This window comes from Ascaphus truei, chromosome 4 (assembly GCF_040206685.1).
Source record: "Ascaphus truei isolate aAscTru1 chromosome 4, aAscTru1.hap1, whole genome shotgun sequence".
NCBI lineage: Eukaryota > Metazoa > Chordata > Amphibia > Anura > Ascaphidae > Ascaphus > Ascaphus truei.
The window spans coordinates 128,137,457-128,158,400 of record NC_134486.1 but is presented as its reverse complement, the minus strand read 5'-3'; the positions used below and the strand labels follow the sequence as shown (position 1 = coordinate 128,158,400).

At 40.2% G+C, this 20,944-nt stretch overlaps 1 protein-coding gene across 3 annotated transcripts in view; it reads right to left on the bottom strand.

The window, feature by feature from the left end:
- TTC13 (tetratricopeptide repeat domain 13) overlaps nucleotides 1-20,944 on the bottom strand; it is a 77,232-nt gene that overhangs the window by 47,331 nt on the left and 8,957 nt on the right. For all 3 annotated transcript variants that reach the window (XM_075596577.1, XM_075596579.1, XM_075596578.1), the window contains exons 2-8: nucleotides 12,205-12,299; nucleotides 11,177-11,252; nucleotides 9,829-9,899; nucleotides 8,753-8,818; nucleotides 5,806-5,898; nucleotides 2,549-2,665; nucleotides 1,724-1,834 (exon numbers count right to left, since the gene is read on the bottom strand). In XM_075596577.1, coding sequence (XP_075452692.1) covers nucleotides 1,724-1,834; nucleotides 2,549-2,665; nucleotides 5,806-5,898; nucleotides 8,753-8,818; nucleotides 9,829-9,899; nucleotides 11,177-11,252; nucleotides 12,205-12,299 — 629 coding nt within the window. The remainder of the gene's footprint in view (nucleotides 1-1,723; nucleotides 1,835-2,548; nucleotides 2,666-5,805; nucleotides 5,899-8,752; nucleotides 8,819-9,828; nucleotides 9,900-11,176; nucleotides 11,253-12,204; nucleotides 12,300-20,944) is intronic.

The window sequence follows — 20,944 nt, the reverse complement described above, 5'->3', positions numbered from 1 at the left end:
TTCATGTATTTCTGAATGTGAAGGGACTTTTAGCCCACATTTTCACGGTCAAAGGACCAATAAGGATAAGTTTGATGGGCATTTTATCTATATAAAAGGTAAGGGAGGAGCGCTCGTTCGTGATTGGGATACAAGAAGAAAGAGAAGAAACCAATAATAGTATAGCAGTAGAAACAAAGTCCTATCTAATATATGCTGCAATGGTTTCACTCACAATAGACTTCTTTTATAGTATAGCGTGTCGGAGATCGTTCTCTCTCTGACGGGAGCCCTTTGAGTGGGGTCTTCATTGGGGTGTAAGATAAGTGTAATCCCCCTTCTGTTCTATGTTGTAAATCCTCATACAGTATGCCAATGGATGTGAAAAAGAGAGATACCGCAATAGTATAATACCGTAATAAAAGTGTATTGCACAGATAAGCAAATGAATTAATATACTCACATTTCAAAAGATTAAAATATCATGGGAGAGGGCTGTTGAGGGTTGTATTCTGGTCTTCCCATCTGCTATACACCGCATGCATCCGCATTCGTCACTTCCGGTGACGTCACTGACTCAGGGCGGAAGCGGCTTCTCGGATGGAATCAGCACAGCAATGCCAGTCCCTTCACTCTCCAGTCCTCCCAGGATCAACGATTCATCGCGTTTCGCTTGGGCTTTGTCAAGACCAGAATACAACCCTCAACAGCCCTCTCCCATGATATTTTAATCTTTTGAAATGTGAGTGTATTAATTAATTTGCTTATCTGTGCAATACACTTTTATTACGGTATTATACTATTGCGGTATCTCTCTTTTTCACATCCATTGGCATACTGTATGAGGATTTACAACATAGAACAGAAGGGGGATTACACTTACCTTACACCCCAACGAAGACCCCACTCAAAGGGCTCCCGTCAGAGAGAGAAGGATCTCTGACACGCTATACTATAAAAGAAGTCTATTGTGAGTGAAACCATTGCAGCATATATTAGATAGGACTTTGTTTGTACTGCTATACTATTATTGGTTTCTTCTCTTTCTTCTTATATACCAATCACGATGAGCGCTCCTCCCTTACCTGGAAGACAAGAATACTACTACTGGGACAGCGAACAGTCCCATACAAGGGTGTAGAGCAGCTATTACTTCACTTTATATCACATTGTCACTTGGTTGACGGTGATGGTTTTTTTACACTTACAATACTTCAGTATTTCATATTATATGTACATTTTATACATATATGTACATATACATTTTTGTTTAGATTTGACACAGTTAACTATTATGTTTTTTAGAAGCGCCCAGTCCACATTTTCTTTTGTATCTCTATAAAGACCTGCTCAACACAATATTGATGGGCTACAGGAAATCACACACATCCATGTGTAAAGATAAACTCGAAAAAATTATTTTTCAAATTATTGTATACGTCTTGGAAAAAAATGCACCAATGCCTCAATGTAACTTCAAAAATGGGTCATTTTAGTCCTACAAGGCTTTGCACCTTTAGTGTTCTCTGCTTTTCTATTCCCCCCAAAAATGACATGCTTCTGTTCTTAATGCAGGAGCATAAATCTTTTGAAAATAAATAAATAAAATAATAATTAAAAAAATAAAAAAAAATATCGAAAGCGCTATAAATCATTATTGATCAAACCAGGCTTTTCTACAGCACTACTTTTCTTAATAGCACTTCAACAAAATGCAGAAGACTTAGGCATTGAGTGGTTTTACCTTCAGCAATCCTCTGTGGAAGAAGGTCAAACCGATGTATAATATAGCGATAGGCTGATTTCGATTCATTTCCAGTGAATGCTGAAAGTCTTCATGTGCGGTTACATAGTCCTGTGACAGATAAGAAGCCACTTTAGGTAGCAGAACAAGTTGGCATGCTCAGTACCTTCAACATGTAGCATTTGTTTACAGAATGGCCCAAAATATTTTTTTTTTCTCAACAAATCCAACTGCAGCAGTGGTAGAGACCTTAAAGTAAAAGGGCAGAGAATAGAGACTACAGTACAAGGAATACTGGAACGGTCTAATTACCACAGTAGTCGGCCTATGCTAATAGCCTATAAAGGAGATGTTCTACAAAAAAACCATTGCAGTTTCAGTCACTTGTTTAAAGTAAAAATGTTTGAAGGTTTATATACACGAGTGCTCTAAGAAAGCAACCATTCCCTAAACCAAGTGACTCGTATAGTACACTTTTGTTCCATGCAGTAGACATCCATCAAATAAAAGCACCAATACCTCGTGTACCATTATCAATAGGAAATATTTTCTTCATGTAAACATTACTATTTATAGTTGTAACGTGCTGGCAGTGTATACAATATTGTACGTGGAATTTCAGCAGAATCAGCATTCCAAAGATCTTCAATGTAATTGTAGTACATAAAAAGGCCATATTTACTGAGCTTCCTAAAACTCTGAATCCTGGAGAATCCCATGCATGATCTATATTCTGCCACCAATTAACAAATGCTCTCGTGCACTGGTTAGGAGCATTACATTTTTTTAACAACTTGTAATGGATCTCCAGATAACACAACTAACCTCCAATATGAAGTGAAGGGTGCCTCGGTGCCTGTAGAGCCTCGCTGATGGGTGTAGCTGAATAGCTTTAGTGAGATCACTTAGAGCTTCACTGATTCGTCCTAAAGGAGACAAAATCTAGAAGACAAAATATAAAATTAAAATCAACAACTTCTGCAACTGTGATAACTTACCTTTTTTAAATGTTCTGACAATTTATGCACAGGTTATAATCTTAAAGCTGTAGGCCAAGCAATATACGGTTTTTTTTTGTTTGTTTTAAATAAAATCAGTTCTGTACTATGAGAAAATACTTGTAGCATTTTAAAATTTTTTATTAATTTGCATTTATAATGTATTATAATGTAACAAGCCTTTTTTGTTTCTATTGCAACCATTTACAAAGTCACATCCCTTTCCTCTTCTGAAACAGGCTTTGGCACACCCCTTTTTGAAACCTGCCCCGTCTCTAGCAGTGCACCAATTGTATCTAGTCACTTGAACTTTCCCACAGAACTTTGCATCTTTGGTCCTCTTCTGCTGCACTGTCAGCCATTTAGTGAACTCCTGAGCCAAATCTTCACCGATCAATCACAGGAGAACGAATCGATCGGCAACTTAGTGAATTACTTATTGTGTGGATTATATTGATGCACATAGTAAGGGGGGGGGGAGAGAGAAGAGAACAACGGCAGCTTGCTTCTGCTTTAAATGAAACATTTCAATAGCCTAGATCAGTGTTTCCCAAATGGGGTTCCGTGGAACCCTGCAGTCCCAGGGGTTCCACCATGGCTCTCCTCCACCCCCCTCTCCCCCATAGCGGCTGTGGAGAGGGTGAGCAGCCACGAAGAGACAGACTGTTTGCTCCACTGAGGTTCGTGCGGGAAGCCCCGGCTCTGCACGCTGCTCGTTCGGGGAAGATGCCGCTGGCGCAGCTTGCTGACCCGTGGCAAAAGCTGCCGGTGAAGAAAGTGGAGAGCGAGGTGCATGAGAAGGGAGAGCGAGGAGGGAGGCGGTTACAGCTTGCCCCGGAGCAGGAGAGCAGTGACAGGAGAGGAGGGCGCATGGGATATCTACTTATAAGGAAAGTGTATGGCAGTATAGAAAGGTGTGAGTGAGCAGGGGAGGTGTATAGGAAGGAGTGAGGGAAAGTGTATAGGGGGGAAGTGTATAGGAAGGAGGTGTGTGTGTGTATGTATATAGGATATATATATATATATATATATATAGATATATATATATATATATATAGATATATATATATATAGATAGATATATATATATATATATATATACATATATACATACATATAGATATACATAAGTATGTGTTTGTGTTGTATAGTAAAGGAGTAACACGTGTATTGTAGAGCAGCGTTTCCCAAATGGGGTTCCGCGGAACCCTGAGGTCTTTTAAAAATATATTGGGACAGTGGGGGACTTTTAAAAAAACCCTGGCGTTCCGTGAGGTAAAATTAAGTGTTTAGCGGAAAATGAAAAACATTTAAAAATTGCATCCGCCAGGAGGGACGGAGACACCAACACCACTGCGGGCTCCCTTCCCCCCCATATCATATAAAGAGTAAAACCTTATAATTTTTTTCCCCTGACGGACACGTATACAGGGCGGCTGCATTTCTTTATGGGACATGAGGACAAAACGTGTAGTTGCCTTCCCCCTGGAAAAATGTAACTTTCAATTTAAAGGTATTTGATCTTGAACCAAGAAAATTGTTCGCCTGCGGCGGATTTCTTTTTTTTTTTCATGTGCTACGCGAAAAATATTTAAGGGGTTCCATTTTGTTGTACAAAATAAAAAAAGGGTTCCACGGCTAAATTTAATTGGGAAACAATGGCCTAGACTCATGGCTACTGTCTCACACCAACAGTTGCTCCTACCAACCATTGTGGCCAAGTACTGCACTTATTCCCTCACCTGCTGTCTCTAAAGCTCCAAGAAGAAACAAATGGTGCACAGCCAGGGAGCCAGGTGGAGTAAAATAAATACCTTTAATTCAGTGCATGGCTGATAACATCTTCACCCCCTGGGGGACAAAAACACACACCTCCTACGCGTTTCGGACCGTTAGGTCCTTTATAAAGCTCCAAACATACCACTTAGATTGTAAGCTCTCCGGAACCGGGATTTCCTGTCCTATTGTCCAATTTTGTTTGTTGCACTTATAGTATTATAATTCCCTTAACTGTATTGTCTCTTTTGTAAAGAGCCGAGTACACGGTGGACACGTCCAAGGCCAACACTGATCAGCACTATTGCAGTTCAATGAATAACCCCCTAATACAAAGTTCCTGCATACTTTCTGTTATATAAAGTCTTGAATTATATACATCAAAGTTTCAGGAACGTATGTTATTTTTTATATTAAATTACAAAATATACAGATGCCCGTTACGTGCATTCCTTACATGAACACCATTAAAAGGCTTTCCTTGAGGAGTTAGATGGAAAACATACTATAGATCACTCAAAACAAAATGTAATAAAAATGACATTTTTAAACTTCAAAATAACATTAAAAACACGCATGAAAATTAAGTCCAATTGAAAAGCAGTTAATGCTATTTTTGTAGACCAGTTTAACATACTAATCTTAATGCAACATGTTGAAATGCTTTAAAAATATATATTTTTAAAATCAACATTTTGACAAAACAGAACATTAAAATTTTTTGTAATAAAGTAACAGATTAGAGGGGGGGAAAAAAGGGGGGGGGAAAGAAATGAAAGCAATTGATACAAATTTAGCTTTAGTTTCAAACCTTCTGCCTATACTAAATGACACCTCTGCTTTCCCCTCATATTCTGCATTATCCACCTCATCAGTAGTGCACATTTCCTTTTACTGTAATAATGTAAACATATCCTGTCTTTTCTTTTATTTAGAAACTCAATGTCTGTGTCTTGCTTTTTCTGTTTACGAAGTGAAAGTGTCTGTTTAAAACCATTAATGACTCATGAATGACTGCTGTGACCACAACGAAAAGATACACACACACACACACATTTTGTTATTTTTTTTAAAAATGATTTTGGTGCCTCAGGGACAAGTGATCAAGGGACTTGCCCAAAGATCACAAGGCGCCGACACCGGGATTAGAACCAGGTTCCCCCGCTACAAACGCATTGTTTTCAGAGAATTCAGACTATACATATGCAAAGTACTGTAGTACGAGGTCCAGAATACCAGAATATACCTTTTAAGCCATACCTACAAGCTATGACCAAAATAAACAAACACACACACAGAAATACTCACCTCTGCTCTCTGTTCAAATACTTCTGGGTGATCAGGTTCCATACTAATAACACGGCTCAGCTCAAATAAGGCAAGCTCGGCGTTCTTGATGTCCTTAGAGAAAAAGGGAAAGGGATCAAATGGTGACCAGGGAGGTCTAGAAAATATTATGCAATATGGGAAGTTGTAAGCCTTAATGTAACCCGCCAACCACCCCAAAAAAAAAAAGAAAACAGGTTGAACCACTCAAATAAATTATACTTGAGTATTCATTAATCAGACTCCACCGCCTCCCCTCAACACACAAGAGGACACACAATATCAAGCAATAATGATTGGAATGGTAAAATGTTCTATTACTAATTAAACCTGACTTTTCTTTATTATCTAAAAACCATGTTAGAAAAAACATAAGAAAAATCCAGACACAAACTAAATACAGGTAAGCTTAAAACCCCTAAATGCATGCAACACACACCACATTAAATACCAGATTGGGCACAATTACCCGTTTAGCTTTTAACAGGTACAGGCAACGATTGAATAGAACATATGTTGCCAAAAAGGAGTGATGTATGAAACGTACAATTAAAACATCTGCTGAAATGGACTTTAATTGTTTTGGAATCATCATCTCAATTAACTTATGCACACTGTAAACCGCTTTCTTGTACTATACTTTTACTGAAAAAAGTAACTGCAGCTCACCAATGAGTGTTCAATAGAGGGTCTTGCCATGTTAAAATGTCATTTTTACACAACAAAAAAAGTACAAATTTAAAATAAATGTGTAAACTTAGCAGAGAAATCACAAGATTTAGCAACAGAAGGTCGTTCAAGATCATCTGAAATTGCTTCAATGTTTCATGGCTCAAGTGCTTGTAGCCCGACATGTATAGTGTACTTTACCACGGTTCCCAGTGATCACTTAATTTTTTTATGCAATGGAGTACAAGTAAGCAAGCTCAGTGGAGCAGGGGCCAGAACACATACTGTACAAATATAAGTCATATTTGTCATTTTCTGTATGTTTTATTGTTCTGGTTTTCCACAACTCCATTGACCCACATTGTAGGATATGGCAGACACTTGTAAATAAATTGGAATTGGATGAACGAGCGAAGTGAAGACTTCTACTAGACTGTGACATCTTTGGTTATGCGTTTCTGTTTTTGTTTGTGTTCTCACTCCACAGGCCAAACGACTTGACCGATTCTGTTGCGATTTTGAGGGTACTTTTCTGCTATCTTAACTTGGATATGTCAGAAGTTTCAACCAAATCAGTGCAGCCCCGATTTAATTTAAAATTTTTTTATTTTAAAGCAATTCATCAATGTTTCGGTCCTCACAAAGGGGATAAAAAAACAACAAAAAAAAACCATATGGAGTGATACCTGTGTGCCAAATATGCCACTAGACTCCAAGTGAAACATGTAAGGGGGAGGAAACTGACAGGGGACTGGGAAAACGGCACAGTGACTTGGAAGCACTGTCACTCTTGTTAATAAGTACAGTAAGTATTGCATTGTACAGACGTGAAATGCTCCCTATACGTGATCTACACTCCTGCTGGTCATCAAATTTTGTCTGCAGTCCATGGTGAGGCTGCATCTTTCCTCATCTATATTTGAGCATGGTTGCTAAAATAGAGTATTCATATTTGACAGTGAGCAGCTAAGACTTTAGAACAGTAGAATGATACAATGAGTGTATATTTTCTAATATACAGTTTATTTATGCCTAGTTTCATATATAGTATGGACACTGCTCTTTGTTCCTTACTATGATTTAAATGTATTGTATTCAAGTGAGATATGTATAATTATGTAGTCACATTAAGGATTGTTCTATTGTATCACAGGTAGCACAAAACTGTTAGGATAATTGTCTAGCAACAGATGCACTTTTTCCAGTTTGTCATTTTTCCAGCCCCCTCCCCCTTACACGTTTCCCCTGGCATCTGGTGGATATACAGTAGTTATAAAGCAGTGATACCTGTGTGCTATCTTGAAAAAGGTCCATATTAGGGACAAACACATTGATGAATTACTTGTAATTAAGAAAATACAATTAAATAAACTTTCTTCACTAATCTACTGGTTTGTCATTGAATATTTCAAAAATTGAAATCTAACTGTTCATACATCATGCCCGTATTGAGAGAGTTGTGTTTTTAGTTGTTTTTTGGTTTTCAATTTAAACCATGTAACACCATGGCTTTTTGACTATTCAAATTACAATGCTTCAGTTAATCTTGCTATTTTCATATTATTCAATGTAATTGTATGATCTCTCTCTCTCTTTTTTTTTTTTTTAAGACCTCCTACAGGCGCTTTGTATAGCAGACTTGAAGTGCTTCTTCAAACGAGCAGCAAGGAGAGAACGTTTTGCAAATACGCCAAAGTTAGAATTGTATGAGTGGACTTTCCTCATTCATTTTACCTTCAATCTAAAATTAAACTTATTTTTTTATTTTTATTTTTTTAAATAAAATATGTTAATTTCAAGTTAATACAGTTATTGATGTCTTTTGATGGATTGTGTGCTTAGTGTTCTGTTCTATGCTTCCTATTTAACAGAAATACTTCTGGGAATAAATAAATCAATATCATGATTCTTTGCCTACCATTTTTATTGTGGTTTTGGTTTTGCCCATCTCTGGTAAGGATTATTGCGGTCTGATATCAGAAACTGCCGTAGACATGTGCAACCTGTGCCTTTGACCAATGCTCTGCACACACCTGTCCCGTGTGAGTACATGGTGTGTGCGCGTTCTTGAGATACTATACATTCATTCCTGTGTGTGCGCGTTCTTGAGATACTATACATTCATTCCTGCAAGTAATTATGAATCAATCAATCAACCACTGTGCAGTGACAGCTCTCACAGAGGAGTTTGCTTGAAACACTCCAGGGTAAACACTTGGGGCAAAAAGTTGAAATAACTATGGTGTGGTTTGACACTCACGTGCAATCCTTTCTTCCCATATGCTACTCCCCGGCCATAAATAGCACTTACAAGATCACCATCCTCCTATCCAAAAAATAAAAATAAAATATTAGTTGGTAATCTGAAACGAACATCTCTCAACGTCGTCTTCCCCGAAACAAAGTAGCAATTAAAATACTACTTGTGTACTTCAATCATTTCCTTTACTGGCTGTTTATCATAATAACCATATACTTAATTGAGAAATCAAGTAACTCCATTATGGAATGATACTGATGCAAAAACATTTTTGCGGATCCTCAAGAACCATTTTTTTTCCTCTTCTAAACACAGCTTGATAACGGAGATTTGAGAACTGCAACATCTAAATTATTGGTTCATTATTCCCTCAGTGAGTTTGAGCCTTTCACAAGCTTCCAATAAAATTAGCAAACACTATTAAAACACATCTTAAGTTATGAAACCACCACTAAAATATGAAAATAATGTATTACTAGCAGAGTAATTACACTTTATTGTGACTCCTACATATGATGCCAAGTGTGGCTTATTCCCATCAGCCTGGACAACCGCAATACTTGTCAACGAAAATAGCTAGTCATGTGATTGACGGACAGCTAAAGAAATGCTTAAATGTGATTGGTTGGATTTCTTTTCCCACGTGCAAAAGTGCAGAAGAGCGGGCAAAGTAAAAGAAAGACTGGGAGACCCCAACACAGCCGAGGTGCATGGTGAGGACTCAACAGCACAGAACCAACAAGAATTCAGCACTGGCTTTACATACAACCACGTCCAATCTTATCCTTTCAACATATCTGTAGATATGTCAAGCTCCCAAAGCCCATCACCACTGAATTTTGGTGGTCCCGAGCAAAAGAATATGGCATTAGCAGGACTCCACTGGAATCTTTTAGACCCCTAATTAAAAAAAAACTTTAGTGTGCTTTACTCCAAAAATCAGTGAGTGGACACGTCTGCATCTGAAAAAGTATCACAGCAAAATTGTATTTCCTTTAGTCACATTTGAGTGAATAATTTTTACATGTTGCTCATCAATAGACAATTAGGGTGAACAACACATATTACAAAGTTACCTGCAGCATTGATGAGAAATGTCGTATTGCTTCGTCATGCAGGCCACTGCCTATTAACACGTATCCAATAGCTGGAATAAAATAAAGAAATAACATTTATATATTTAATTAGAAAAAATAAAACAAATTTGTACTGTAAACAGCTTGGCTAACAGCGAGCCGTATTTAGAGGCCCTATAAGCATACACCCCCCTTTAACTGGTGAGGAGTAGAGGAATAACAAAATGGTTACAAATAGCACCGATTGTGTAAACATTGATGTACATACAAATTACTATGCCCCATACACCCTACAAGCAGATTGTGCTTAAAGCACCATTCAATGTATTTTAAAAAAATCCCCTAGGTGGGAAGCAGATGCGTCTTCGGAGCTAAATGCGGTCCAGCTCCGTGGGAAACGTTGCTTCCCGAGATACTTGCCTGCACGAGCGGTCTGTTCTTCATGGAAGTTTAAATCCCCTGCGTCACGAGGGCCAATAGGAAGCTGCAATAGATGTCACGGATTCCTACTGGCTACCGTGCCGCACAAGATAAGCCTCCATATTGTTTCCATAGCCGAGGATGCTACCAGGAGCACAGCACCTACGGAGCTAATCTCGGAAAACAGGGGGTCCCCGGAACTGAAATTAACGCGGTTCAGGTCTGGAAACCCCCTGATAACTACATGTGCCTGAAGTACATGGTGAATAGAAGAGGCTTGTACAAGGAGAGGTGGCACTGAGACTTAAAGCAGCAATACTACTTTCCAACTCCCCCCCCCCCTTTCCGGTTTTTCTTATTTGTATATGTAAAGCATGTGGCAATGTATAATTCTACATTCTTACCTACGCTGGTAATCATTTGGTGCTCCCCTTATAAATCTATAAAAATCCTGATTGTGTGGCCAAAGTAATGGCTGCTTCAGTCAGTGTAACTCATCAGCTACAATGTATCCTTACATTACTGAGGTAACAGTATCCAGTCTTAAAGTTTGCAGCTCAAAACTGCTGGGAACATTTCTGACAAATTATCCCAAACAGGAAAGTGTTACAAAGATCTTCCACTGCATGGGAGGTGGGTTAAAACCTGCTATTGAAATCAAAGGATGCTTAAAAAAAACAAAAAAAAACACCAGGTCACTATTATCTAATACTGAAAAACAAATTTAAAAAAAATAAATATATAGATTTCACATGTTTTGTGGCCTTAAACTAGGTTCACTTGCTTCAAAGGCAGTGACATTACCGCTGAGCTGCTCCTTCAATAGTTTATACAGCATACTTCATTTTTTCTTGTTTTTTCCTTTTTTCCCCTCTTTGTGAGATAAAACGCTCACCGCAGTCATAAAACTTCACACAGTTTAACTCACCCAACTCCTCATTCGTGTCGTCATCATCCGTGATAAATGGAAACTTTTTCTGCTCAGCCAGAGACTTTGCTTGGTTCTGAAATAAAGGAAGCAGCTATTATGTTGTCTGGATAAGGCTAAGGCCCTGCTGCACGCGCCCGCACGGCCGCCTTGCTTGCCGGCGGCGTGTGCAAGTCACTGCACCGCGAACTTTTTTTGCGCGGGGGAGGGGGGGGCGTGGCCAAAACGTGTCGGGTGGGCGCGGCCATGACGTGTGGGGGGAGGGGGGACGCCATCACACAAACACAAAAATATGTGCTCCCATTGGTTAACACTACCTGTCTTCAGATTGGCTGCTGGGATCCAATCTGTGCCGCCGACCTCAGTGGGTCCTCAGCCTAACGCCTGCCAAAGAGATCTTCTGAATCTCTAATACAAGATCTAATTTAAGTGGGTTCCAAGCTCGGCCAGCCATGGATTAATTCATAATGTTTAAAGGTCAGAGCCGTTACAGTCAGAGCAAACAAAGCCAGGCAATGCTCTCGTGCGTGACCAAAAACGCCAATACATTTAAAAGACATTTTATTAGAACATTGTTCATTTGTACTTTATCACAAGGTATCTCTGAATTTAGGGTGCCAAATTCTTGGGTGCCATGCCACCCAGGGCAGAGAATATATGAAAAATGTGCATTCGCCTCCTCACTTTAGCAGTTAAATGGACAAGCACATGATGATTAGGTGCAAGTAGGAATGAAGGGGAAAATGTGAATGTCATACCCTCTACATCATTTTATTAACGAGAATTTATAATAATACACTCCAATAAGTGCAGCAAAAGGAAAATAAATCCCTGCCCTGGAGAGTGAATGGCGAGTGACTTGGCAAAATTGACACTGCACTACAAATGTTTAGTCTCATTTTGTTAAAAAAAAACAAAAAAAAATTGTCGTCTCATTTTTTTGACCCTTGACAATGTTGACTGTTCTCACGGAAGCATAATTTCACACACAATGAATGAAATGACAAAAGAAAAAGAAAATGTCGCACCAGAATTTTTTCCGTATTGAGTGAAATTATGGATTCACAGGCAGGTGATCCTCTTGGCTCGCAGTCTGGCTCCCGAAAGGTAAAAAATGCTGAATCTGCAAATGCAATATTCATGTTAATATTTATTATAGGCTAAAGCTGGTAAATTCCGGGCATTATTGAAATCCCTGCTCTCTGACTGGTTAAAGATTATACACACATTGCATATTATAAGTAATTTGTGGCACCAGTGTCTCGGAAGTGAAGCAAACTTAATAATAATTCTCTAGACAAAGTTTCCAAGGGATGACTAAAACATACATTTTGTATTACACACACACACACACACACACACACACACACACACATGGTAAAGAGTTATCAGCACTCTCTATAGCTAGAATAAAAATGTGTATTAGAGATGGTGATATATAAACTGATGGGACAAAACTGGATAGATGGGGGGCGAAATGTGAAACGGAAGTGACGTCACGTAATGGATGCCGCTCCGCTCACACGTCCCGTCGCATGCGGCGGCAGCGGCTGCCGGCGCTGCTCCTAATCGCCGCCGCACCCCCCACGCCCACACCCCCCCACACACCCGGCTGCTGACATATGACATATGCGGCGGCGATAGCCGCCGCTCCTAACGGCCTAACTGTTCCACGGCCGCTGTCATGCCGCGCATGCGCAGTTGTGATGGCGCCGCTGACGGACGCCACACATGCGCAGAAGCGGCTGGCAGCGCTCCTAACTCCCATTGGCAGCGGCGCCATTCAGCCCTCCACTGGCACACGGCGCAAACCCGGGCGCAACCCGCGCGGCACAGGGGCTCGGTCACTCATGCCCGTGCCGGGCGCATGTACCCCGCAGGGGGTGTGTGTGCAGAATTTGCGTGCGAGGGGGGTGTGCGCAGAATTTGCGTGCGGGGGGGGGGGGTGTGTGCAGAATTTGCGTAAGGGGGGGGCGGGGAGAGAGGTGGTGCGCAATGTTACACCACGCCCCTGGCTGCAGCAGGACACACACTGACACACACACACACACACTGACTGACCCACACACACTCACACACTGACTGACACACACACACTGACTGACACACACACACACACACACTGTGTATGTGTGTGTCAGTGTATGTGTGTGTCAGTGTATGTGTGTGTCAGTGTATGTGTGTGTGTGTGTGTGTGTGTGTGTGTGTGTGTGTGTGTGTCACTGACTGACACACACACACTGACTGACTGACATACATACACACACACACACTGACACACATACCCATACACACACTGACTGACACACACACACACTGTGTATGTGTGTGTCAGTGTATGTGTGTGTCAGTGTATGTGTGTGTGTGTGTGTGTGTGTGTGTGTGTGTGTGTCACTGACTGACACACACACACTGACTGACTGACATACATACACACACACACACTGACACACATACCCATACACACACTGACTGACTGACACACACACAAGGAATTCACACTTAGTGCAAATAGCTAATACAGGGGATGTGTGCCGAGCACGCGCATTATAAATCAAATTTATTTGCGTTTTGTCAATGAAATTGTATTTTGATTTTTAATTAAAACATCACCAATACAAATACAATTTCTGTGACAAAAGTCAAAGAAGTTTCACTTACTATGCGCGTGCACAGCACACACAGCTTTTTTTTATTATTATTATTATGGGTTAAAACAATATGGAGAACCCATGTGCCCCCAAATCCATGGTACCAATATATAGTAAGCTCGACACATGACCGCTTCCCCACAAAAAACATTTCTTCATTCATCATGTGCGTTTCTAAAATACAATTAGAAACCGCACAACTTATGTTAAGATGGACTCACTTTTAATCTTTGGGGTTACTTTATAATTTCAAAACTCTTAATAATCACAAAGGGTAACAATGAAGTACCCCTCTCCGTTGGCAACTACATGCTTAGCACAGTGTCTCGATCAGATTTTGAGGGTTAGCTTCATAAACCCATATTTCTGAACAGTCAACAAGTAATACCATCTTCATGACCTTTACAGAGGATGACAATGCCCCCCTCTCCTCCCCCAGACTAGTGGGCCAATGTGTTGAGCAGGGGGATGCTGGTGGCAGATGTTTTTAGTAGTGTGGGTACTTGTGGGCTGCCAACAAGGGGGAGAGCCAGTGGGCGCTTTGCTCTGCCAGGCTCACCTTTGCACGCTATGCCTAACGTGCAATGTTACTCTGTACTGAACAAGCAATGCACTCCACTTTCTCCTCTTTAGTCATCCAACAGGGCTCACGCCGTCTGCTTTTCCGGACTTCAGTAACAATCCTTTATACTCTAATGCATTATTCTGCATACCTGCCACATGCCTCATTGTGAAAGTATTTGATCGTTTTCTGTATCGGAGAAATGTTTATGTAAAATAATTTCTACAGGCTTATTAAAAATGTGGCTGGCACATAGCTTTTGTGCTATATAGTTATAGGTACCAACTATACTTATCTAACAAGCGCTGTATTTTTATTAATGTCCTGTACGGCATTAACCAGGTGTAACCATTATATAGGTCTGTGCTAGAGAGCAGGAAAGAAGTGCCCTGTCTGACTCCTATTGACTAAAGTTTGGAACCGAATCTTCAATTTATTACTTCAGCTTGAAGCTTAATGACTGATTTAATAAATCATCAGTGGGTAATAGGGCAGCTATAACCGCTTGTTTTGCAGCTTATCTATATTAGAACACACAAATAAATCCAGAAAAAAATGGTTTCATCAGGTTTGACAACATTGTTGGGGACACGACACACACACACACACACACACACACACACACACTTTAAAAATGCAATGAATATACAGTCCAAAGAAAGTTCAAAAAGGAAAAGAACAGTTTCACGGATCCAAAACTCAACCATCGAAAATTGTTTCACAAGCTTACTGTAATTTTCTTTCCATGAATAATGTTCCATGGCGGTGGGCAACAATGGGTTAAGTTCCAACTACCAGCTGGGCTAGGACAGTTTAAAGACTTGCACATGTAGGAGACCCTATATATGGACACACCTCCTCGCAGGTAATTTTAAGAACCTAAGTTTAGGGTCGGGCGATTGGTGCCCACTGCCATTGAACATGAGCATATCCATGGCAGTGGGCCCCAAAGGAACATGCCCAAGCAGTAACAAATAGGGTGGGTGAACATACAGTCATACAACATACTGATACTGCATAAATTCATAAGTTTTTGTAAGAACAACAGTCAGATGTAGTTTATTGCCAAAGCATGCATCAGCCAAGTTTTCTACATGCAAATAATATAACTTAATAAGAGTATGTATAGCTGCCCATAGCGCCGCCCTGCATAGCTCCAGAGGAGACACTCAAGCTTCAGCTACCCAGGATGTAGCCATAGATCTGGTAGAATTAGCCCATAAACCTTCTAGAGGCTGCTTGCCTTGCACAGCATACGCTTTCTTAATGCATGAAACAATTCAATGACTGATGGCAGCTTTGAGGCGGCTTGACTCCTTTCCCTGAGGGGAGAATGAAGAGACTTTCTGAACTCTTGAATGTTTCGTTATGGCAAGGTATGTCGAGACACCTTACAACATCCAAGGAATGCAGAAGTTGCTATTTATGATTTGCTGGCTTCGAGCTGGATGAAGGTAATATTTCCTGGTTTAAATGAAAAAATTATAACCTTAGAGAAGAATTAGAGTACTGGTCGTAGTTAAAAGGGAAGAGCAGTGGAAACAGCGCTAATGCTATAAATATAGAAATAGTGACACTAATGTGACAAACATAAATATAATACACTTTAAACTTAAAGTGGGGGCTGCCTAGGCAAAAAGGTTGACACAAACCAATACAGACAATAAAAACAAAATACCGGCGCCTCCAAAAGGAAATAATAAAACCTGACCAAATGTAAAGTCTGATATAAATGGAGAGAAATCCTGGGGGGGGGGGGGGGAATCTTCAATGAAGTCTCATGGAAGGACAAACAAACAAGTAAGACAAAAACAAAAAAGACAAAAGAAAAAGATCATAGTGCAACTAAATAACAAAACAATAAACAAATAAACACTGAAAAGATTGGCAAGGAAATAATTACAAATTTAATGCAAGTGAATAAAAATATATAAATAAAACAAACACATGTATGTTGGGCTAGAGACGCTATTAAAGCTATGTCATCCGGTAGGAGTAAAATTAAAATCCTACTTACAGCAAAGCTGAAAGATATAAACCCGTAGCACAGCTGTCCTTTGATTCAGACCGGAGCCTAGGCAATGGATGATAGTAGCACAGCCTCCAAAGATCCACGCTGCCGGGACGGCCACTGCTGCCACACACGCAGACCTTCAGGTGTGTGAGGAGTACCACAGGGGAGAGCCGGGACCACACGCTGACAGAGGAATCACCGGAGCAACTCACGCAGACCCAAGAGTCGCGCGATAGGCTGGTGACGTCACACCACAGCACGAGGGCAGGGGGAGCGCCCGGGATGGAAATGGAACTCTGAGAGCTAAGGCAAAGTCTGAAGGGGACAGTGGGCTATCGGAGGAGGATGTACAAAGTCCCAGCCAGAAAGAAACCACCCTATGCGTTTCGTGACGTCAGTCACTTCGTCAGGGGCATGATGGGAGTACAAAGTGCTTGCATATATATACCATAGCACCAATTAAAACATTACATAAAACAATGGCAAAACAGTGTAACAAACAACAAGTCAATCTTAACAGTGATAGCGAACTACATAAAACTAATTAAACAAATACATATATGAAAGTAAAACATGACAATAAAAAACACAAATAAAGTAGAGACCTCAACAGACCCTATCTTAAAGGCACAGTACTAAAAGTGAATGTAGGAATACACTACTCAGAGCTCAAAATACTAAGACTGTCAATACCAGCAAACAGCAAAAAAGGAGTTGGGTGTTTATGTGTAAGGCACATAATATTAGAATATATAGTAATAAATTACTTGGCCAAAAAAGCTGATAGGTCAAATTCGATATTGAGACCATTGGGAGATAATGTTTTAAGTTCATATATCCAATATGACTCACGTTTACTAATGCCATTGATTTTATCTCCTCCTCTCCAATTGCCCGGATACATTTCAATTGCTAGGCATTTGAGGCCTTTAGGGTTTTGCTGGTGATGGATCAAAAAATGGTGTGATACACTGTGTGTAGTTAACCCTTTCCTTATGTTGTACACATGTTCGTAAATGAGTCTCTGGTAGGCCCTCCCCGTGCGGCCAACGTATTGTAGCCCGCAGGGGCACTGTAATAAATAAATAACAAACACAGAGTGACAGTCACAGAATGAAAGACACAGTGTTTTTCTGTTTTGGTATCAACCCTACCTTTTTTGTACTCAAGAAGGCCAGCCCTCTCAATATCCTGTACTTGCAACAGGGTCTGGGAGAGCAACTCTTCGGGGTACTGCCTATTCAAAAATGTATTTTTAAGTTCACTCGCCTGAGACGCAAACACCTCATCACTTGAGCAGTTGCGCCTCTGGCGGATGAACTGGCCCTTAGGGATATTGCGCAACCACTGAGGTTTGTGCTGACTATTGGCCAACACATAATTGTTGGCCTGCACAGACTTGAAGTATGTTTGTGTGTATACAAATATCTACAGAACTAATATTTAAGTCCAAAAAAATCAATCGAACTAGAATCAAAATGACAAGTGAATTTAAGATTCATCTGATTGTTATTGAGATAAGAAATAAAATGATTTAATGAGTCAATACTGCCGTGCCACACAAACAAAATGTCATCTATGTAGCGAAGCCAGAGCACCAGGTTTGCACCAAGGGGGCAATTGTTCCAAATAAAACTCTCCTCCCATTGCCCCATAAATAAGTTGGCATAACTTGGTGCAAACCTGGTTCCCATGGCCAAGCCACAGATCTGCAAATAAAACTTAGAATTAAACGAAAAATTATTATGTGTAAGAATAAAATGAATGGAATCTATAATGAAATCTTTTAAAACTGGTGACATACTATTGTCCATATCTAGCGTGTGGCGTATGGCTAGACAACCAAGGGTATGGTCAATCACCGTATACAGGGATGTTACGTCAGCGGTGACCCACACATCCCGGCTGCCACTCCAAATCGCGCAATGCTTGAAGCACGTAGGTGGTATCACGCAGATAGGACTTTAGACGTAAAACATGAGATTGCAAATAATAATCAATAAATTGGGATAAATTAGAGGTAAGTGAACCAATTCCAGATATGATGGGTCTACCTGGTGGAGTATGTAAATTCTTGTGAATTTTGGGAATGGTATAGAAGGGGATACGGGGATGAATAGTGTGTAAAAAATCATATTCGTCCTTCGAAATGGCTAAATTGGCCAACCCATGATCGAGTAATGAGGTAAGTTCAGCAAGAAAATGAGCAGTGGGATCCACGGATAGGGTGAGGTAAGTGATAATAGTCTTTATCCATAACCACTATACCTCCACCTTTATCGGCAGGTTTAATCACTATAGATTCGTTATTTTCCAACTGAACCAAAGCCAGTTTTTCATGTTGGTTCAAATTGTCTTTACGAATCTTAAAATCACAACTAGAGGTCTCTAAATCTTGGGTAAGCAAATCGATAAAGGAAAAGTGAGCAGCGGGCGAGTGTGCCGGCGTTCCCCAGAGCCACGAGGAGGGAGATCGGCACACAAGATCGCAGACTGGACAAGGACCTGCCAGACAAGACCCCCAAAAGAACCCTGTACATTGTCCTTTTGAATTTTTCAAACTGTGAGTGTGTGGATTATTGAAAATCTACATGTCATAAATCTAGCTGTACTATCTACTGTACACCATTGGTTTTTCTCTTTTTTCTCCGTCTAGGAGACCCTGGAGGAAGACGCCTGCTTGCTATTCATGAGTCAATCGTTTTAAAAAGAGAACAGAACATTATTTATGGTTTAACTTCCTCATTTTTTTTTACACGTATTGTATACCACATATATTCCATATTTCACCTTTATATGAACCACATTGCACTCCTTATTTTCACATTTACATAGATCACTCGAACCTTGAGGTTGTTCTTTTTAGGGGTTTGAGCTGCATTACAAATTTACATTAAGTCACCACTTATTATTCACTAGCACCGGCTTATCTTGCACCTTTTCACTTGTCTGTCAACAGCCTGCTTAGACGGCTTCCTTATTCTTCGGAAATCTTGACGTAAGAAAATTGCTTTTTCGAGGTGCCATTTTGAATTCCAAGAATTAATCTTTGCATATCCAGGCATCCGTAATTGATTGAGTGCCCTTATCTTGGAAGTGATTAACTCTCCAAATGAAGGTGACTGGGATCAATGACCTTACGCAAACTTGCCCAGGCCCCTGAACGAGGGACCGCATTGTCTTGGGTATCTCAAAGACGTTGACCTGGCGAATCCTCTACCAGGTCTGTAGCCCCTCATATTTCTTATTGTTGACCTCCCACTTCGAAGAGTGGACCCGGTAAATTTTCTAGGTGTCTGTTGTGGCAAGAATATACATTTTCTCTCCCCTCTCACCCTCAAAATTACAGAGCCACCTGTGCGAAAGCAGGGATATCCTTAAAACCTAACCTGTTGGTGGCTCTTGAGGACTGGAGTTGGCCACCCCTGCAATAGACCATCAATGCCATTGGATGCAAGTAGTATGAGAATTAAGCAAAGATAGGGAAAGAATATAGGATAATTCCAAACACATACTTAAGATGTAAAGAAATACCCAATATATCTTCATTTGCCAGAAAACCAATAAAGGAAGATAAGTGAAGAAGAAAAGACTGATAAAATAAACTGTTCAATATGGATCACACACACACACACACACACACACACACACACACACACACACACACACACACACACACACACACACACACACACACACACACACACACACACACACACACACACACACACACACGATAGTAAAGAACAATAGGCGCTCCGTCTGCTTGAATCAATAATGTGGGTACAATTAGGCAATACGATACCGTTTGAAGACGAATATCAGAGGCAGCACTCCAGGTAAGTGGTCAAAAGAATATTGTATTAACAAGACAACTTATCCAACGTTTCGGTCCTTGTGCGGGACCTTTCTCAAGGTGAGAAAGGTCCCGCACGAGGACCGAAACGTTGGATAAGATGTCTTGTTAATACAATATTCTTTTGACCACTTACCTGGAGTGCTGCCTGATATTCGTCTTCAAACGGTATCGTATTGCACATACATACATACATACATAGTAAAGTATTTTACAAAATAGATAAATTACAGCCTCACAAACATACCAGTGGCGATTTGGCAATAGAATATTGCCAATGTTTAAATGTGCAGTTCAACCAAAATTGAGCTACCTTGATATTGGCTCAATGCGGAGCAGATTGGTAATCTCAAATTTGTGATTTTACGTTCATTTTTATTTTAAAGGACCCAACGCGTGCAGTAGTGTGTTTCTCCTGACATCCTCTACTATTTATTCCTAGTTGTTGCATCCCACCAGTCGGCACGCCGCCGTTTTCCCATACAGACTCCAGCGACGTACTGTAGGAAATGGCTTCCCTAATAAGGTTCCTTGGGGTCCAGCAATGTCACAAAGTGGGAGCGGTTACGATTTGGGATCAATTTATGTTACAAAAAAAAAACACCGTTTAAAATTCACTTAAAAAAATAAACTTTTTTTTTCTAACGGTCTGATAATATGGTGAAGAAATCTTTTTAAAAATATA